We start from the raw sequence: 15,941 nt of genomic DNA on the forward strand, positions 1-15,941 counted from the left end.
TCCGTCGGGGCGGTACCGGCGCAGCGGGCCGGGCCCGTCGGGCTGCGCTGCCACCCTCCCCTCACAATTACCGCGGGGATGCCGCCGCCCCGTGCCGGCCTGTCAGCACAGCCCCGCCCACAGCCGCGTCCCGCACCGGCACGGCCGCTGCCACAAGAGCCAATGTAAGCACCGCCATTGTAACCGCGTACAGTGCGCGCTGCCGGCTCCGCACACACTGTGCCGCCATGGCAGCACCTGCTGAGCGCAGGCACCGGTCACTTCACTCCGGAGCCCGGAGCCAGAAGCCAAGGGCAGCACAACACAGCGACACAGCCCGTACCAGCACTGCTCGGCCACAGCACAGCAACAACACACAGAACCGGGCGTACAGGATATTCCGTGTAAACAGATGAAGCATTTCAATTCCAAATGGTCAAAATGTTTGTAAGTTTTTATGCAAACATCAGTAACAAACAAGCACAGACACTTCTCCAAGGTTTCAAACGCCTGTTCTGGTAGATAACGCGTGTTCTCACAGCTCACTGCATCACAGAAACCTTAATGCTGGAAAAGACCTTCAAGACTATCTAAACCAACCGTCCACCAACCACCTGATACTGCCACTAAACCACATCCCTATGTACTTAGCCATCCACGTATAAATAAAATGGACAGTACCAATTGAGATGCATACCTCATTCTCAATTTATTTATAAAGAAGAAGTGTCAACACTAGAAAACACATTGATAACCAGTGGTTTGAACAGCGAAGGTGGGACCTAAAAAGGTCTGACTGAACTGAACAACCTTAGGTCATTATCAAATTGCTCATCTGCCAGGAATGCTGAAATGCAAGAGTTTACACCTGCAATATTCCATCAGAATACCCACATCAAATCAAATATAATCTCCAAACCAGTAAATAAAAAACATTAACACGAAACATCAGAAGACCACTGCGAGTTCTTATTGCTTTTTCAGTTAAATAATGCTCTTCGAGTAAACTGGAAACCAAACAGTCTCTACTGTAGTTTGCTCATCCTCCTGCTCATTTATTAACACTGGAAGCAATCAGTTATCATATGAGGTGGTAACAGAGGCATTAAAGAAAAATGCTGTTTAGGTACAAGAACATCCCTACCCTCCCTCCCCCACCCTCGCCCCAAAGCCCACAATAACCACTTAGTGCCAGTAGAGGAGCAAAACTTGATAGACAAAACCAGAAATGTGACTACAGTAAGAAGGAAAGGAAGAGATACAGCCTTCTTATATACTCAAAATCTGACATCTCCCAAAATGAAGCATACCTTCATTTAAAAAGTGAAGTTGCTTTACATACGTGTGTGCATATATATACTGTATGTATATATATACACACACATACATATAGAAAATCTTCACACATGCTGAATAGTTCTTAAATCCTTAAATCCACTTGCACAGTGCGGCAGCTGATTGTGAATTAAACAATGCTTCAAAATCTACAGTAATTTTCAATGCTCTTTTTACGAAGGAGAGCAAAAAACAAATACATGTTGATGTTGTTCTTGTCAATTCAGCATTTCTGCAGCACTTCTGTTTCTTTCAGCATAGAAGTTACACCAGCATCAGTCTTCAGAATCATCCTCAGAAGCTGCTGGAACAACAGAATATAATCAGAAGCTTTCATAAAGGTTCTCGGAATTTAGAGCACTTGTATTCTAATATGAACAGTGGAAATGAAGGTGATTTATTAACACCAATAGCTGTGTGTAACACCTGTCCAAATATTGTATAATTATCTAATTTTTAGATGCATCTCATATCTGAAAAATGCAGAATTTTGAAATCCAAATTCCACATTATAAATTGCAGCGCCCTCCTGCTGTTTCTCCTCAAAATAAAAGGAAGAAAACTTGATTATGCTTGAGATTCACCTTATTACATAATGTTCACAGTTGCTAATTCCAACTGCAGTTACAAAAGTATATTCAATCCATGGCAGCTGCACCCAATACAAAGGGAAGAAACGACCCCATAGGAGATAATGATTTATATACCAAAATAGTTAGAAAGGTTAAGTAGTTTCTAAAACTACTTTCTCTTATATAAACATTGCTTAATGCAATTAAGCCAGTCCTACTTGGAAGCAGCTCCTCTCTCCACTCCCATTCTTTAAAGCATATGCAAGTTCAACAGTGTCCCCATATGTGTAGGATTCTGTTGTTGAAAGGTGACTCAAAGGACAAATATATGCTGTCAACGGTGAGAAAAACTCAGTAAACATACCTACAGTCGGTCTGTCAAGTGTTAGCTCGGGCATAAGAGCTATTAATCTAAGTTGCCCATCTAAACTAACTCTATTTTCTTGAAATTATTTGCCCTTAAGTGATTTTTCTCCCTCTGAACATAAAGAGGGAAACACGATCCATCTACTCACTTCACCAGTTCTCCCCATCCACTGAGGAGAAAAGTAACTTAAATAGTGCCAGTAATAAATTGAAACTCAGTACTCCTCAGCTGCAAATTAGATAAAGCCCCACTCAAATGTGTATTCAATTACATTGTGAATACCATTTACTAAGAATAATTTCTCTATAGGACTATAATAAAAATGAAGTAGTTTAACAATAAATTTTGAATTCCAGTCCACCTTTGTTATAGAGAATATTTCTCATACATGCTCTGATTGCAAAATAATCATATGCTTTGTAAAGTAAACAATTTCTCCTCTGCTCCTTAAAGCATTTTTAATCATACACCAAATGTGTCCTATGTACTGTGAGATCCATTTATACACAAAACTGCATCTTCACAGACAAACACAAGCTAGAAAAACATCTACCTTCTCACTGTCTGTTCGTAATGCCCTAAAACAATTCTCAGATTCAAGCTACATTTACTGTAAGTCAGCATGTTTTTTCATTTTATCACATTAAAAAAACATTAGGCAAAAAGTCAGCTAGCCCTCTGCCAAAGCTGAGAACTCTTACATTTCACCCAGAAATGAGGAGTGCTGATAAAGGAATATGTAGACCAAAAAAGCATGGGGAAAACCAGGGGAACAATGGCAAGGAAAGTATGATAATCCAAGCACAGTAAAACTTAAGCTGTGTCTTTTCTACTAGGACTCAGAGAATGGTTACAGCCTAAAGGTCAGAAACAGTTCCATGACTTCATACTACTAGAATAAACTGTTACTAGTCAGGAATCTTGGCATTACTGGCAGAAAACACTTCCATGGTCTAAACTGTATGGTGCTGGGAAATCAATCATGGAGACTTAATATCAGCTTCTACTTAGAATAATTCTACTGATACTGGAAAAAATAAAATAAAATAAAATAAAATTTTCAGTAACTAGTTTTGGTAGTATGATTCTTGGCAAAGGAGGATTGTATTCATTTAACCTTGACTAGATCCATTGGGAGGGGGGGAGGAGAAGAGGGGAAGCACCTACTTTCAATATCTTCCATATGTGCCTGAAGAGTTCTTGCAAGGTTAATAAACTAGAAATAAGGCAGAGAGAAAGTAGTTTAAAAGTTGCAAAGTTATGTGCAGAAATTTGCAACAAGTTAGCAAAGAAGTAATCTTCACCTTTTCTTCACTTTTGATATTGGAAAGCTTCATTCTGGAAGTCACTTATCCTAAGCCATTTCCCAATTTACAAAATGAATGCAAAATTAAATCTCAAGTCCCACACATTAGACTTCTATTCCTAATGCACGGTTATTTTAGCTTCCACTCTGTCAAGTACTTCTAGTAACGGTTTATGTCATATTCCTGTTATTCTACAGATTGTACAATACATTTATTTCAAGAGTTGCACACAAGTAAGCAATTGCCAACATCACTGATATGGCAAAATAGAGCCCTGTAGTGAACGAGGGTAATGGGAAAAAACAAAAACAAAACAAAAACACACACACAAATACATTAAAGATTACAGTCATAAATAAAAGTTTTAAAATTGCATTACCCATCAGGCAACAGAGGCAGTTATATTTCAGAAGAACATGGCATCACAGCGACAACCTACATTGCATTTTAACTGATACACCACATGTTGACACACACCAAATAAAAGGAAACAAAAATAACCACAGCCTGGCTGTGCTCTCAGTATCAAACATGCATGGGTACTCTCAGTGGTTTAAAATACAACATCTCACTACAACATAATGCCAACACCGATCAAACACATTAAAAATATCATATTTCTGCAATACACTCAAGCTAATAAGCTGCACTATGCACTGGCTACAGTTACATTATGTATCTTGTCCCTACAATTGCAGAGAAAGAAAACAGACATTTCATTTGCAGATTGTGGAAAACAAGCTATTCTCTCAGGTATCCAGAGAACGGGGGCTACTGCTCTAATATCATAAAAGATTTCAGCACAGTCCTGACTCAACTTCAAAAGCCTACTATGTGCTATGCAAGCATTCATATGAGCTGTGGACAAGCTTTCTATTGTTAGTTCTTAAAAAAATTAAATGCAGAATGATTTTGAATTATGGTCTGTTACTGGTAAAAGGTCTGTTTACTACACCTCCATGTGAAGCCATTTAAGCGATAACAATCTAGTCAAACCCAACCAGTGTGAACTCTGACTAACGCCAGAAAGTCAGAGTACTACTAGGCAGCTTCAGAATGTTAACACTGAAGTACATACTTCAGGCCCAAGCTGGCTGACAGCACTACAAGGTCCAAACCTCTGCAGTGTAGACTGGCATAATGAGAAACATTTGTCAAGTAAGATATCCAAATAATCTACAATGCACATTGCTTTCAGATGAAGGTGAACATTCTAGTTTGGGCTAGATCCCCAGTATTTATAGTAACATACATACAAAGCTATCAACAACCTGCACAAAAATCATTTTGCAACAGAGTAGCTAAAGTAGTACCATTACTTTCAAATTGATCACATTACTACATCAGACAAGTCCAGACCACTTTAGATACATATTTCTCAAATAAGAGCAACTTCATGAGCATCAAGCTTCTAGTTCATTCAAGGCAACAGTCTAGTTCCAAGTTCTCACTACGAGCAACTCCTTACATAAGATGAAAGCATACTTACTCTGACACGTGTGCTGGCCTCACTTGCAGTTCCAAGCATATCAGAAAAGCGCTGCTCACATAAGTGTAATAACACCACAAGGTAGAGACCAGAGCTGATAAATTCATAGTCTGCCTTAAAGGAAATCAAAAGCAACATTCAGAATGTCAGTGATGTATCTACCACAGAATTATCAAGGTTGGAAAAGACCTAGAAGATCATCCAGTCCAACCATCACCAATACTTCCCATCTAAATCATATCCCCCAACACAACATCCAAACGTTTCTTGAACTCCTGCATGGTCGGTGACTCCACCACCTCCCTGGGCAGTGCATTCCAGTGCCTGACTAACCTTTCCAAGGGTAGCTGCACAGTGGCATTACTTTATGTGCTTAACAGTCCTTCCAAAAAGGAGAAATATCCTTTTCTAAAGGGACTGATTTCCCAGCACAAAATCAACACCTAGCAAACTAAGCAAAATATACCAACTTGTTCATTTGCATGTGCCCTATAGAGTTCATGAATGTCAAAGTCTTCCAGATTCAGATGCAACTTCTCCTTACACAGTTCACAGGTAGTTACTGCTTCCAAAGAAGAACCTGTCAGGGAAGAGCAAGGGGAAATTAACAAGTCAATGTCAAATTGCAACAATCTGAAATGCAGGACATAATTACATAAGCACTGCAAACATTCATTCCTGGCTTTATTTCACAAAGCAAAATTAGGGGGGGAAAAAAAAAGGCTTCTGGTGTAAACACAGTGAATATCTGCTACCATCAGAACTTAAACACCATGGAATATTTATCCTCTGTCAAGCTTTAAGTATTTATTTATTTTTTTAAATTTTAAAATTCCTATCATTCTGCTACAGTCAGACTGGCTATAAGAAACTGAATGCATGAGGGGAGTGCAGGGAACAAACTTGCCAAAACTGGCAGTGCAGTGTGAAAGTAACCTACATTCTTCTGAAGTGTTACATTCTGTTTAACAGCTTAGCAGATAATCCTAAAACTGTAATTCCAGCAATGACATATACAGTTCTCATAAATAACCCCAAGAAAAGACTGTGGACACACATACAATCCAAAAGTGCCGCAGTAGTTCTTGGTTTTATTTGCTTTGGTTTTGCATTTGTTTTTTGTATGTTTTTAAAAGCATTTGTTTGTTCCTGACTATTCCTTTTTCAAATGCATTTCTTCACACTCGTTAGAGCAATCCTACTGGTAAACCTCCCCGTGTAACCCGAACCCTGCTTTACCTGAATTAATCTTGGACTGCAGCCATTTTTTCATGCACTCCTGGTGAACATACTGCAGACTTCCAGTGCATTTGCACGGCTCTATTAAATTGTTGTCAGCACTTGAAGAGGACATCTGACAGATTCTGCATAGGTCACCCTCTTCATCCTCAGAATCTTCTAAAAGCAAGCTGAATATGAAGGAATATCAACAAATACTGTGGCACATTTCACATCACATTTTTATAACATCTATTTCTGCCATCGAACTGTTCTCATATCTGCGAGGACTAAAAAGCAAGTTTCTCTGAGGACAAAAGTGAGCCCATAGGTAACAGTCCTGAATTGCATTCCTCTCTGATTAAGGTTTTAATGTCAAGACTACAGAAAACCCTGTCATGCTAAGTCAAACATATTTAATTATCTCACAACATACAAATTTACCTCTCTTTAATTTTCTGCAGCCTTTCTGGATCTCTTGAAGGTGGTACTTTGGACTTGTCACTTTCCTGTCCATCAGACTGACTCCAGCCAGAAGGAATAATATCTACAGTTATCATAAGATTGTCAGATAGACTGCTTCCTAATGTTGGAGGCACTGAAAAGCGAAAGAGAGAACCAGGCAGAATTCCAGAGCTTCTCCTATTGTGGGTTGAATCTGGTGGGGAGGCAGTAGCTGTAGGAATACCAGATACTGCAGGTGTTGGTGGTCTGCTAACAGAAGCCCTAGGAGGGCAATCTGATGCTTCAAGAGAGGTCTCCTCACCTGACTCTCTTCTCCTCAAAATATGCTGTGATCTAGCTGCATCAGAGGTAGAGATTCTTGCAGACTCATCTCTTCCTTCTCTCCGTCTTCTGGAGAAGAGTGGCGTACATCTGTTTCTCAAAGATGATGACAACCAGGACCCTGTGCTCCTACTTTCAGAGTCTGGTCTGTAGCTTTCCCCATCTGAATCAGCGTTAAGACTCTGTGAAACTCCTGATAAACCCCATCTTCGTCTCAGAAAACTAAATCCCTGAGAAGCTTCAGATGTATGAAGTCCTGGAGCTTCGGCTGTTGCAGCTCCATTAGTGCTAGACAGAGTAGAAGCTTGAACTCCTTGGACAAGAGATGACTCTTCAGAGCCTAATGGCCTTGTCTGCAATGAGTCTTGGCTAGATCTTCGAGAGAAAAATGTAGATGACATACTAGATGCTAAACGAGACAGCAACTGTCTAGTTGTGCGTCTTCCTTCACCGTCAGCTGCAGCATCGTTCAATGACCTCTGAGAAGATAAAACCCTTTCAGAACTACTTGAAGGAGTTTCGCCTCTAGTGGCAGAACGAGAGAATGTTTGGCATACGTTCCTCTGGGGAGACTCTATTTCATTTCTCCTTTGTCTTGAAGAATAGCTGGTCCTTGAAGATCTTATGTTAGAGTCTCTGTTGAAAAAAGATGTCTGATGACCAGAAGGCAACTGGTGGTTCATGGATGCATTTAGCCTCAAAGCACTTAATGAGTTCTCTTTTGGTCTTGCTCCTTCTGCATATGTAGAGGCAGGCCTATCCTGAAAATCTGTTGCAAGAAAGCAGAGGAAAATAATATGTCAAGACATATCCTAATTATTACATTATGGCTATGTCCTAAGTGTCAGCAGGTAAATTCCAGAATACTATTAAGTTTCAATTAACGTTTTATAATTCTATTATCAAACTGAAACCAGGACAGTTGTCAGTCTCCTAAAACAATCTGGAAACATAAACCCCTAAAATCTTCAGTTTATCAAGGTACAATTCACTGTCTTATACTGATGTGAAAATAGTGAAAACTAGTAATCTGTCAGAAGCTAGATATCACTTAAATGTTAAACAACAAAAAAAAACCAAAAAAACAAAAAAAAAAAACCCCAAAAAAACAACCCAACAACCCACCAACTACAATTTATAACTCAAAAGGTTTATTCTGCCTGTAGACTGAGGAAGACAGGAATACAGCAGACACCAAAGCACCTTCACAAATCACAGAATCACAGAATTGTAGGGGTTGGAAGGGACCTCTAGAGATCATCGAGTCCAACCGCCCTGCCAAAGCAGGCTCCCTATACCAATGCAAATGCATGCATAAAACTAAACACATTCTCCATTTATTACAACAAACTACTCAAACTGCCCTCCGTATAAGACCATCAAGAACTGTGGTTAAAAACACTACTTGAAAGTAGCATAGAATTATTGACTTTGGATAGCAGAAATCGAATGGTAACTAAATTAAATGTATATCTGATTTTAAAGAATTTTCATTCTTTATTGGTTGGATATAAGGCAGGAGTACTTAACTCCTACTTAATGAATCAGTCTTTATTAGTAAGCTGTAATTTTCCTTGGGTACTCAGTGTGCTGAGACTGAATACAGAAAGACGGAGAACAGAATAAAGTCTGCATAATCCAAGGGAAAATAGTTAGCAGCCTACTAAACCTCTTGAACACATACAAATGTATGGGACCAGACAGAATCCACCCAAGGGTGATGAAGGAGCTGGAGAAGTGCTCGCTAAGGTACTTTCAAAAACTTACCAGCAGCTCTAGCTAACCAGGGAGGTCCCAGCTGACAAGGTCAGCAAACATAATACCCATCTATGCAAAGGGTAGGAAGAAGGATCCAGCAAATTACTGAGAATTATTGGTGACTGATGGATGGTTGGACTGAATTATCCTGTAGGTCTTTTCCAAGCTTGGTGATTCTATGATTCCATGAAATTACAGGTCTGTCTGATATCAGTGCCAGGAGAGGTCATGAAAGATTATCTATTGTGTCCAGTTCCAGGCTCCCCAATTTAGGCAGTCAACTGCTGGAGACCAGCAGAGAGCTACAATGATCAGGGCCTGAAGCATCTCCCTAATGATGAAAGGCTGAGAGACCTGGGCTTGTTCAGCCAAGAGAAGAGATAGCTGGGAGAAGATATGACCAGTGCTGATCACTATCTAAAGGGCATATGTATGGGAAATTGGTAATCACAGCCTGAACTTTTGATTAATCAGCTGAGGCAAGTGTTGGGTCAGCTGTGGGAGCACAGGTGAGAGTAATTTAGCTGTGCTCCCAGAAGGGGTAGAGCTTGACTCCATCTCCTCTAGCCCATTTAAGGGCTGACCACCTCTAAGGCAGCATCTCTCGGAGATTGCCTCAGCATTTCCCAGCGAAGGCATCCATATCGGTGAATTTTCCTTATAAATAACCTTTTGAATATCGGTTACCATCTTTGTACCATCCCACCTTACAGCCAGTACCTGGAAGCTTTATTTAAAAGGGCATTTTAAAAATTAAATAGATCTTTAAAAAAAAAAAAAAAGAAGAATTCAGAGAACACAGGAAGAAAATAATAGGTATGCAGCCTATGTGTTTACAAGCTATAATTTCTATAATACGTACATGTTGAAGATGAAAAGTCACTGTTTCTGTAGCTATGATCCACCAGATTATTAAAGGACTGATCTGTTCTTCTTTCTAACTCTCTTCGCTCTCTCACTAGCTCAGTTCCCAGGGAACCAAACATCACAGATGAAGATCTCGGAATCCTACTATATCTCCAAGAGGAATCTAGAACGAAACAAGAAAATAAATCCCATGGTTGGTTTTTTTTTTAGTTGGCGTACAGGCATATATTATGGTTATTTTGTATTAAGAGTGAGCTTCATGATACCACTAAGTTGATCAAATGGCCAGCTATCAACAAAAAGCTAAGAATAAAGCTGCACTCTGCTGATGCTGGCAACTCATTTTATCTTGCGCTTAGTTGTGAGAGGTACCTCAGTAGAAAAAAGTAATAAAACAGAAGTACGATCTTGCAATGCAAAACAGCCTATCACTAAATAAGCTTCACAGTTAGGAAAAACAGCAGCCTCAGTCCTAATAAATGCTGCCAATCCATTGACACTTCTTAAATGCTACTACGACTGACCTTCCAGAAATAAGTGAAGCTGAGACATACCTCTTAAGAACAGTGACAAATACTTTTCTCTTACCACAGAGACAACGTTTCAGTTTAAAGAGGTAGCTGTTGAAGCTGCTAGTGAAAAATAAGACCACTCTGATACAGTACATACTTCAGCACTGGACAAAATTCATACCAAAGAAATCCACCATTAATTTATTATACCATTAAATTTTAAATCCAAATTTAGGTCAACAGTTGAGAATCAAACAAGGATGTTCTAGACCATAACAAGAAATATTAATAATGGCCATTTTGCTTACGAAGAGTAAGGAAGCATCTATAGTATAGGATTTTGAGCAAGGATTTATTAGCCTTTATTTGGGTAGTCATATGATTCCATAAGGGGATATAAAAATAAAATTGATCTCTATGCACAAGCATAATTTGAATGGCTCTAACAGTTTGTTTCAAGATGTTCTAGAAATATTTTCAATATAAGTTTGCTGTTTATTTCCTGGCCATTTTAGACTTTTGTTGGCAGACTGCTTCAATTATTCAAGTATCTGCTTAAATTATATGTGTCCATGTATCACATACTTCTTTGCAGCTTTAACGGAAATCTCAGCTTCTCCTGAAAGCATTCTTTATTTAGAACTTTCTTTTTTTTTTTTTTTTTTTTTTTTAACTTGGCCTGAAGAGTAAAATGAGACTGCTAAAAAAGAAAAACAAAAAAGAAAAACACTTATTTCTTCTCTGACCTGTACCAACAACGGTCTAACCTTCCATGGCACTATACTTCTTGAAATACAGAGTACACAAGGATATTCCTTCTGCTGGTCCTTTACACACACATAGGTCTACCAATACCATTTGACTCCTGAAATCAAAACAATCTCATTCATTCTTTTCTTTAAACCTTAAACATTTAAGACAATCTGTGACATGAAGCTCAGCTTCAGTGCAAAAGGAATAGGTACGGGTAATGTTTAAGTTGTGAGTACAAATAAGTTCTCAGAAAACCATACTCGCAGCATTTTCACTGCTTTGGATACTCCCATAAACGTGAAAATAAAACTCTATTGAGCATCAGCTTTCAATATTTAAGAATAATATTAGTGTAATATTTCAACGCAACTATTTTAGAGCTTGATAAACCCAGACCTTACTACCCTCAGACAATTCTCACGCAGCTCAGCTCAAGCATTCGAATTCTCACCTGAAAAGGCAGTCAAGCCATTACTTCTCACAGAAGAGGTAGATGTACAAGACAGCTTAGGTCGCTTTGAATGACTATCTTGCTGCTGGCTATGCAGTCTTGAATATGCTCCCTGAGTTCTTTCAGAATCATCATAACAACTAGATGTAAAATGAGAGGAGGAAGATGTAGACTGAAATGAAAAAAAAAAAAATTGAAGAAAAGATTATGGATACAGTATTTCAGGTTCACTTCTCATAGCCTAAGACATTGAGAAACCGTGTATGTAACAGAAGATTCACAAAACTAGTAAAAAAAATTTTTAAATGAAGATTCTTTCTATTTAACAGTATTATACAACCTGTACTTATGCAGGTCTACCATCTAAAGTTGATTCTTATTAAAATCAGCATTTTTTTTCCCCACATTAAAAGACATTCCTGACCTCTAAGATGCCCTAACCATGTTCAAACATAGATTTACAGATCTCAAGGCAAGCAGAATCGCAGAATGTCAGGGTTTAGAAGGGACCTTAAAACATCATCTAGTCCAATCCCCCTGCCTGAGCAGGAGACGCCACAGCCACCTACCAGTACCTGAAGGGGCCTGCAGGAAAGCTGGGGAAGGACTTCTTTAAGGGTAGTGTAATGGTGTCACAGTGACAGACAGTATCTGTGACAAGCAGATAGAGATAGGACAAGGGGAAATAGTTTTAAACTGCAAGAAGGTAGATTTAGATTAGATGTCAGGAAGAAATTCTTTACTGTAAGGATAGACACTGGAACACGCTGGCCAGCAAGGTTCTGAATGCGAACTCCCTGGAAACAATCAAAGCCAGGCTGGATGGGGCTGTGAGCAACCTGGTCTAGATGGATGGTGTCCTTGCCTATAGCAGAGGGGTTGGAACTGGATGACCTTAAAGGTCTTCCAACCTAAACCATTCTATGGTTCTGTAATCTCTAAAGATCCCTCCCAACAAAACTACTCTGTTTCCTACTGTTTCTGCTGAAATTGTGAGCGTTCTATTTTGACTGCAGAGCACAAACACTTCAAAAAAGCAAATTATTTGAATTGTGGGGCTGTTAGGGCACAGTTTGAATGCCAGTTAAGACAAGTTGTTTAAGCCCAAGTCCCAGACCTCACTCATGTGAGACTTCAGTCTCTATTTTCTCCAAAAACACATCTCCAAAACTATGAACTTGATCAAATCTCAAAGCTTCTAACATCAAAAAAGCCACTACATGCTTGAAATAATCAATAAAAACAAGTATAAAAAATATTCATTTTGTCATTTGTCAGACTACAACATTTATAAAGATACTAATCACGACTTTTTTTAAATGGACACATTAAATGAGCCGCCCTCACTTTATTTCTTAACTAAGAGTAAAATTAATACACATTACTGTTTTCATCCTTGAGTAATTCCTTAATAATGCCATCTTCTCATTTCCCTCCATTTTGACACAATAAAGTGTATTAAACTAGAAACATTACAGTGAGCTTCCACTGGCAGATTTTTAGGTTGAGAAGGTAACAGTAAATCCCTACTCTCTTTTAGAAAGTTATTAGACATTAAAAATTCTCACCAGTCTGTTTCTGCTTCCCAAAAATCTTCCAGACCGTGGGTGATCAAATGTCCCTGAGTAGTGAGTCGGAGAGGATGTTGTAAGCTTCCAAGGATTTTCACGAGTCTCTCTCTCTCCAATTCCCCAGTCTCCATCAGAACTACTCAATACATTGGATTCCTAAACAACAACATGGTTATCATACACATTTTGTAACCTGATTCTTCAATCTTTCCTGGCACAGAGGTGAGACTAACCAGTCTGTAATTTGGGGGGTCATCCTTTGTACCGTTTTTTCCAGTCACCGGGGACTTCAACTGATTGCCACAGCTTTTCAAATATTACTGAGAGTCGCTTGGCAACTCCATCAGCTGATTCCCTCCAGGATGCAACTCATCAGGACCCACAGATTTCTCACGTTCCAGCTCCTCAGGTGGTCACATACCTGATCTTCACTTGCAGCAGAAGGAATGTTGCTTCCCCAGTTTCTTCCAAACAATTATCAGAGAAGACTGAGGAAAAAAGCCATCTCCTTGTCTGTTCTTACCAGCTTCCCTTTTGTCATGCCCTCCCAGACTTTCCCTTTCTGGTTGAGATAGCCATAGACGGTGTCATGGTTTAATAATTTTGTAATTTTTGCTATCAGTATTCCACATCATAACATCATATAAAGCATGAATAATTTTACTGAATCTGCAACTTATCAGAAGAAGACTACATCTCCCAGGGAACAACACGATAGGTCACGGGACCTGGACTCTATATTAACTCTGTCGCAGAACAGACTGACGGGAGCAACCAATTGTATCTGCGTGCCCCGGTGGTTGGTAAGTTCTGGAGTACCAGACGGTTCAGACTTGAGAGGTGTCGCAAATTTTCTGCCCTGAGGGACGGTTTCTAACTAAGACTGAGAGGGCGTCGTGCTGCAGACTGGGAGAGCGTTGGGCTTACACAGGAAGGGCGCATTGCGCGCTGCCCGGAATTGTCGTAACCTGGACTCGGCACGGCTCTTTTGTGTCCTTCAGACTGGAGAGTGTCGTGCTTCGGCACGGAGGCATTCGCGCTCAGTCTGAGAGTGTCATGCTCGGACCAGGAGTGGGCATCCGCGCTCACGTCTGGAGCAGCTGGTGAGCTATGGTCTGAGGGCATTGAATGCTCGTCTGAAGAGTCGTTCATTGCTCGGAGCTGAAGAGCGGTTGTGCTCGGATCCGAAGGGCATTTGTTGCTCAGTCTGAAGAGCGCTCTATTTGTGCCTCCGGAACCGGAGGGCATTATGCACAGCGGCACTCGAAGAGTGTTGTGCTTCGGACATGGGAGTGCAATCACGAGTTTGGATTGGAAGATTCAATTCGGCTTGGCCTGAACAGGTGCCGCACTCACGACGTGAGACGGCCGATCATTACTTGGACCTGGAGGTGTCTGTTGCGCTCGGTCCTTCGAGAGGGCCATCTAGATGCTCGAAGCTGCCGGAGGCAGTCAGCGCCTCCAAGAATAACTAGCCGAGAAGATGTTCGTTACATCGGAACCGGAGGCACCGTGCTCAGGACTGTCGAAGCAAGATGTCGCTCGCCGTCGCGACGACGGCAGGGCGCTCGTGCCTCGGACTGGGAGCAGGTCAGTGCTCGGACCGCCTAGGCATCGCCTGGCTACAGTCTCGCGAGTGAGGTCCATCGACTCGGGAACACAGCACGGGCGCCGTGCTCAGGCCCACTGAGAAAAAGTAAGTGTTGAGTTCGGGATTCACGCAGGCCGCACCTCACTTCTCTCAATACACACAACAACCGTTCTCTTCCTAGCGTAAGCCTCCTAGACTCTCTTTTCACAGTACCAGAATTGAGTCTCGTTGGTACAGGAGATCTTTTCTCTCAGGCTTCCAAAAACTTGTTTTCCTCTTCTACCTTCTCATCCAAAGTTTTTCTGGTCAGCTCTAAGACTCTCTTTCACTCGTACCTAGATTGAGCCTCTCGGTTGGTCAGCCAGGAGACAACTCTATCCTTCTCAATTACAGCCCATTCCCCACCAAAAAAAAGCTAATTAATTCTCTCTCTACCTTCTCCAGTCCCACACCCCCACCAGAATTTTTTCTGCCTCAAAGCTTCTAGACTCTCCATTCTCGGCCGGCTGAGCGACCCCTCTCTCTCAGCTTCTCGCAACTTCCCTCTCAAGGAAGGGGCTACATAAATGACTAAAGCGCACCAATAAGCACCTATAGCTAGGCCTCAACACCAAAATGATATTGGAAAAGCTCCCTGACCACTCTGCCCCTGACCGCCAAACCCACACCCAATGCCGCCGCCTCCAAAACCTACAAATATGCAAAATAAAACTCAATTCAGGATTCTGCAATTGTTCAGCGAGTAGCAAGCTCCACAATACACAAACCCCTCGCGCCAAGAACTAGTTCCATGTCCATCTTATGAGCAATCACATTCAACCAGCCCTCTCACTACACTCACCTGCCAACATCACGTATTCTCTGCGTATCTGAGCGGCCAACGACCTTCCCTCGCGCATGTACTATAAAAATCCAAGCATAACTCCAGCGGTCAGAGATACCTTTACACATACATCAACCAAGCTAAGACATTCAGGAGAACGAACTTCACAGAGTCGTGACCGACCCGACATGCAGTCTGAGAATACATCAACAAAACACATAAGACAATTCCTAAAGGATTCCATTAGAACAAGAAAGCAAGAGCAAACACGGCAACTATAAAAAAAATCACGCAATCCTTCTGTATAATTAGTTGCATCTAGTTGGTCCCTCTGGAGCTGCATATACATTATACCGCCACCAGGAAGCAATTGGCTACTCATTGCTTTTCAATCAAATCTATACAATGTTCGTTAGCATCCGACATAAGAACAAAGTCGGCTAGCTTAAACATGCCTCCCACATATGTTCGGAGCGTCTTCAAAAAAGAGAAACCAATGGCGCAACACGAGTCCTGTAAACAACAACATTTCAGTAGAGAAACCATTTTTATTTTAGGGTTT

General features: G+C 40.8%; 1 protein-coding gene across 9 annotated transcripts; it reads right to left on the reverse strand.

Moving 5' to 3' along the window:
- Positions 1-663: 663 nt before the first annotated feature.
- Positions 664-13,609, reverse strand: MARCHF7 (membrane associated ring-CH-type finger 7). Of its 9 annotated transcripts, XM_015850290.2 has the most exons (10): positions 12,963-13,608; positions 11,395-11,566; positions 9,674-9,841; positions 7,034-7,822; positions 6,712-6,865; positions 6,289-6,458; positions 5,520-5,629; positions 5,050-5,159; positions 3,421-3,469; positions 664-1,618 (listed from the first exon to the last, which is right to left on the reverse strand). In XM_015850290.2, exons 3-10 carry the CDS (start codon positions 9,795-9,797, stop codon positions 1,538-1,540), a joined length of 1,587 nt encoding a protein of 528 aa, XP_015705776.1. In that variant the 5' UTR covers positions 9,798-9,841; positions 11,395-11,566; positions 12,963-13,608; the 3' UTR covers positions 664-1,537. The 9 variants fall into 9 exon arrangements, with proteins under 9 accessions (XP_015705776.1, XP_015705769.1, XP_015705770.1 ...); XM_015850283.2 differs by having other exon boundaries at positions 6,712-7,822; positions 12,963-13,609; XM_015850284.2 differs by having other exon boundaries at positions 664-1,615; positions 6,712-7,822.
- Positions 13,610-15,941: the final 2,332 nt, after the last annotated feature.

Source organism: Coturnix japonica (assembly GCF_001577835.2).
Source record: "Coturnix japonica isolate 7356 chromosome 7 unlocalized genomic scaffold, Coturnix japonica 2.1 chr7random549, whole genome shotgun sequence".
NCBI lineage: Eukaryota > Metazoa > Chordata > Aves > Galliformes > Phasianidae > Coturnix > Coturnix japonica.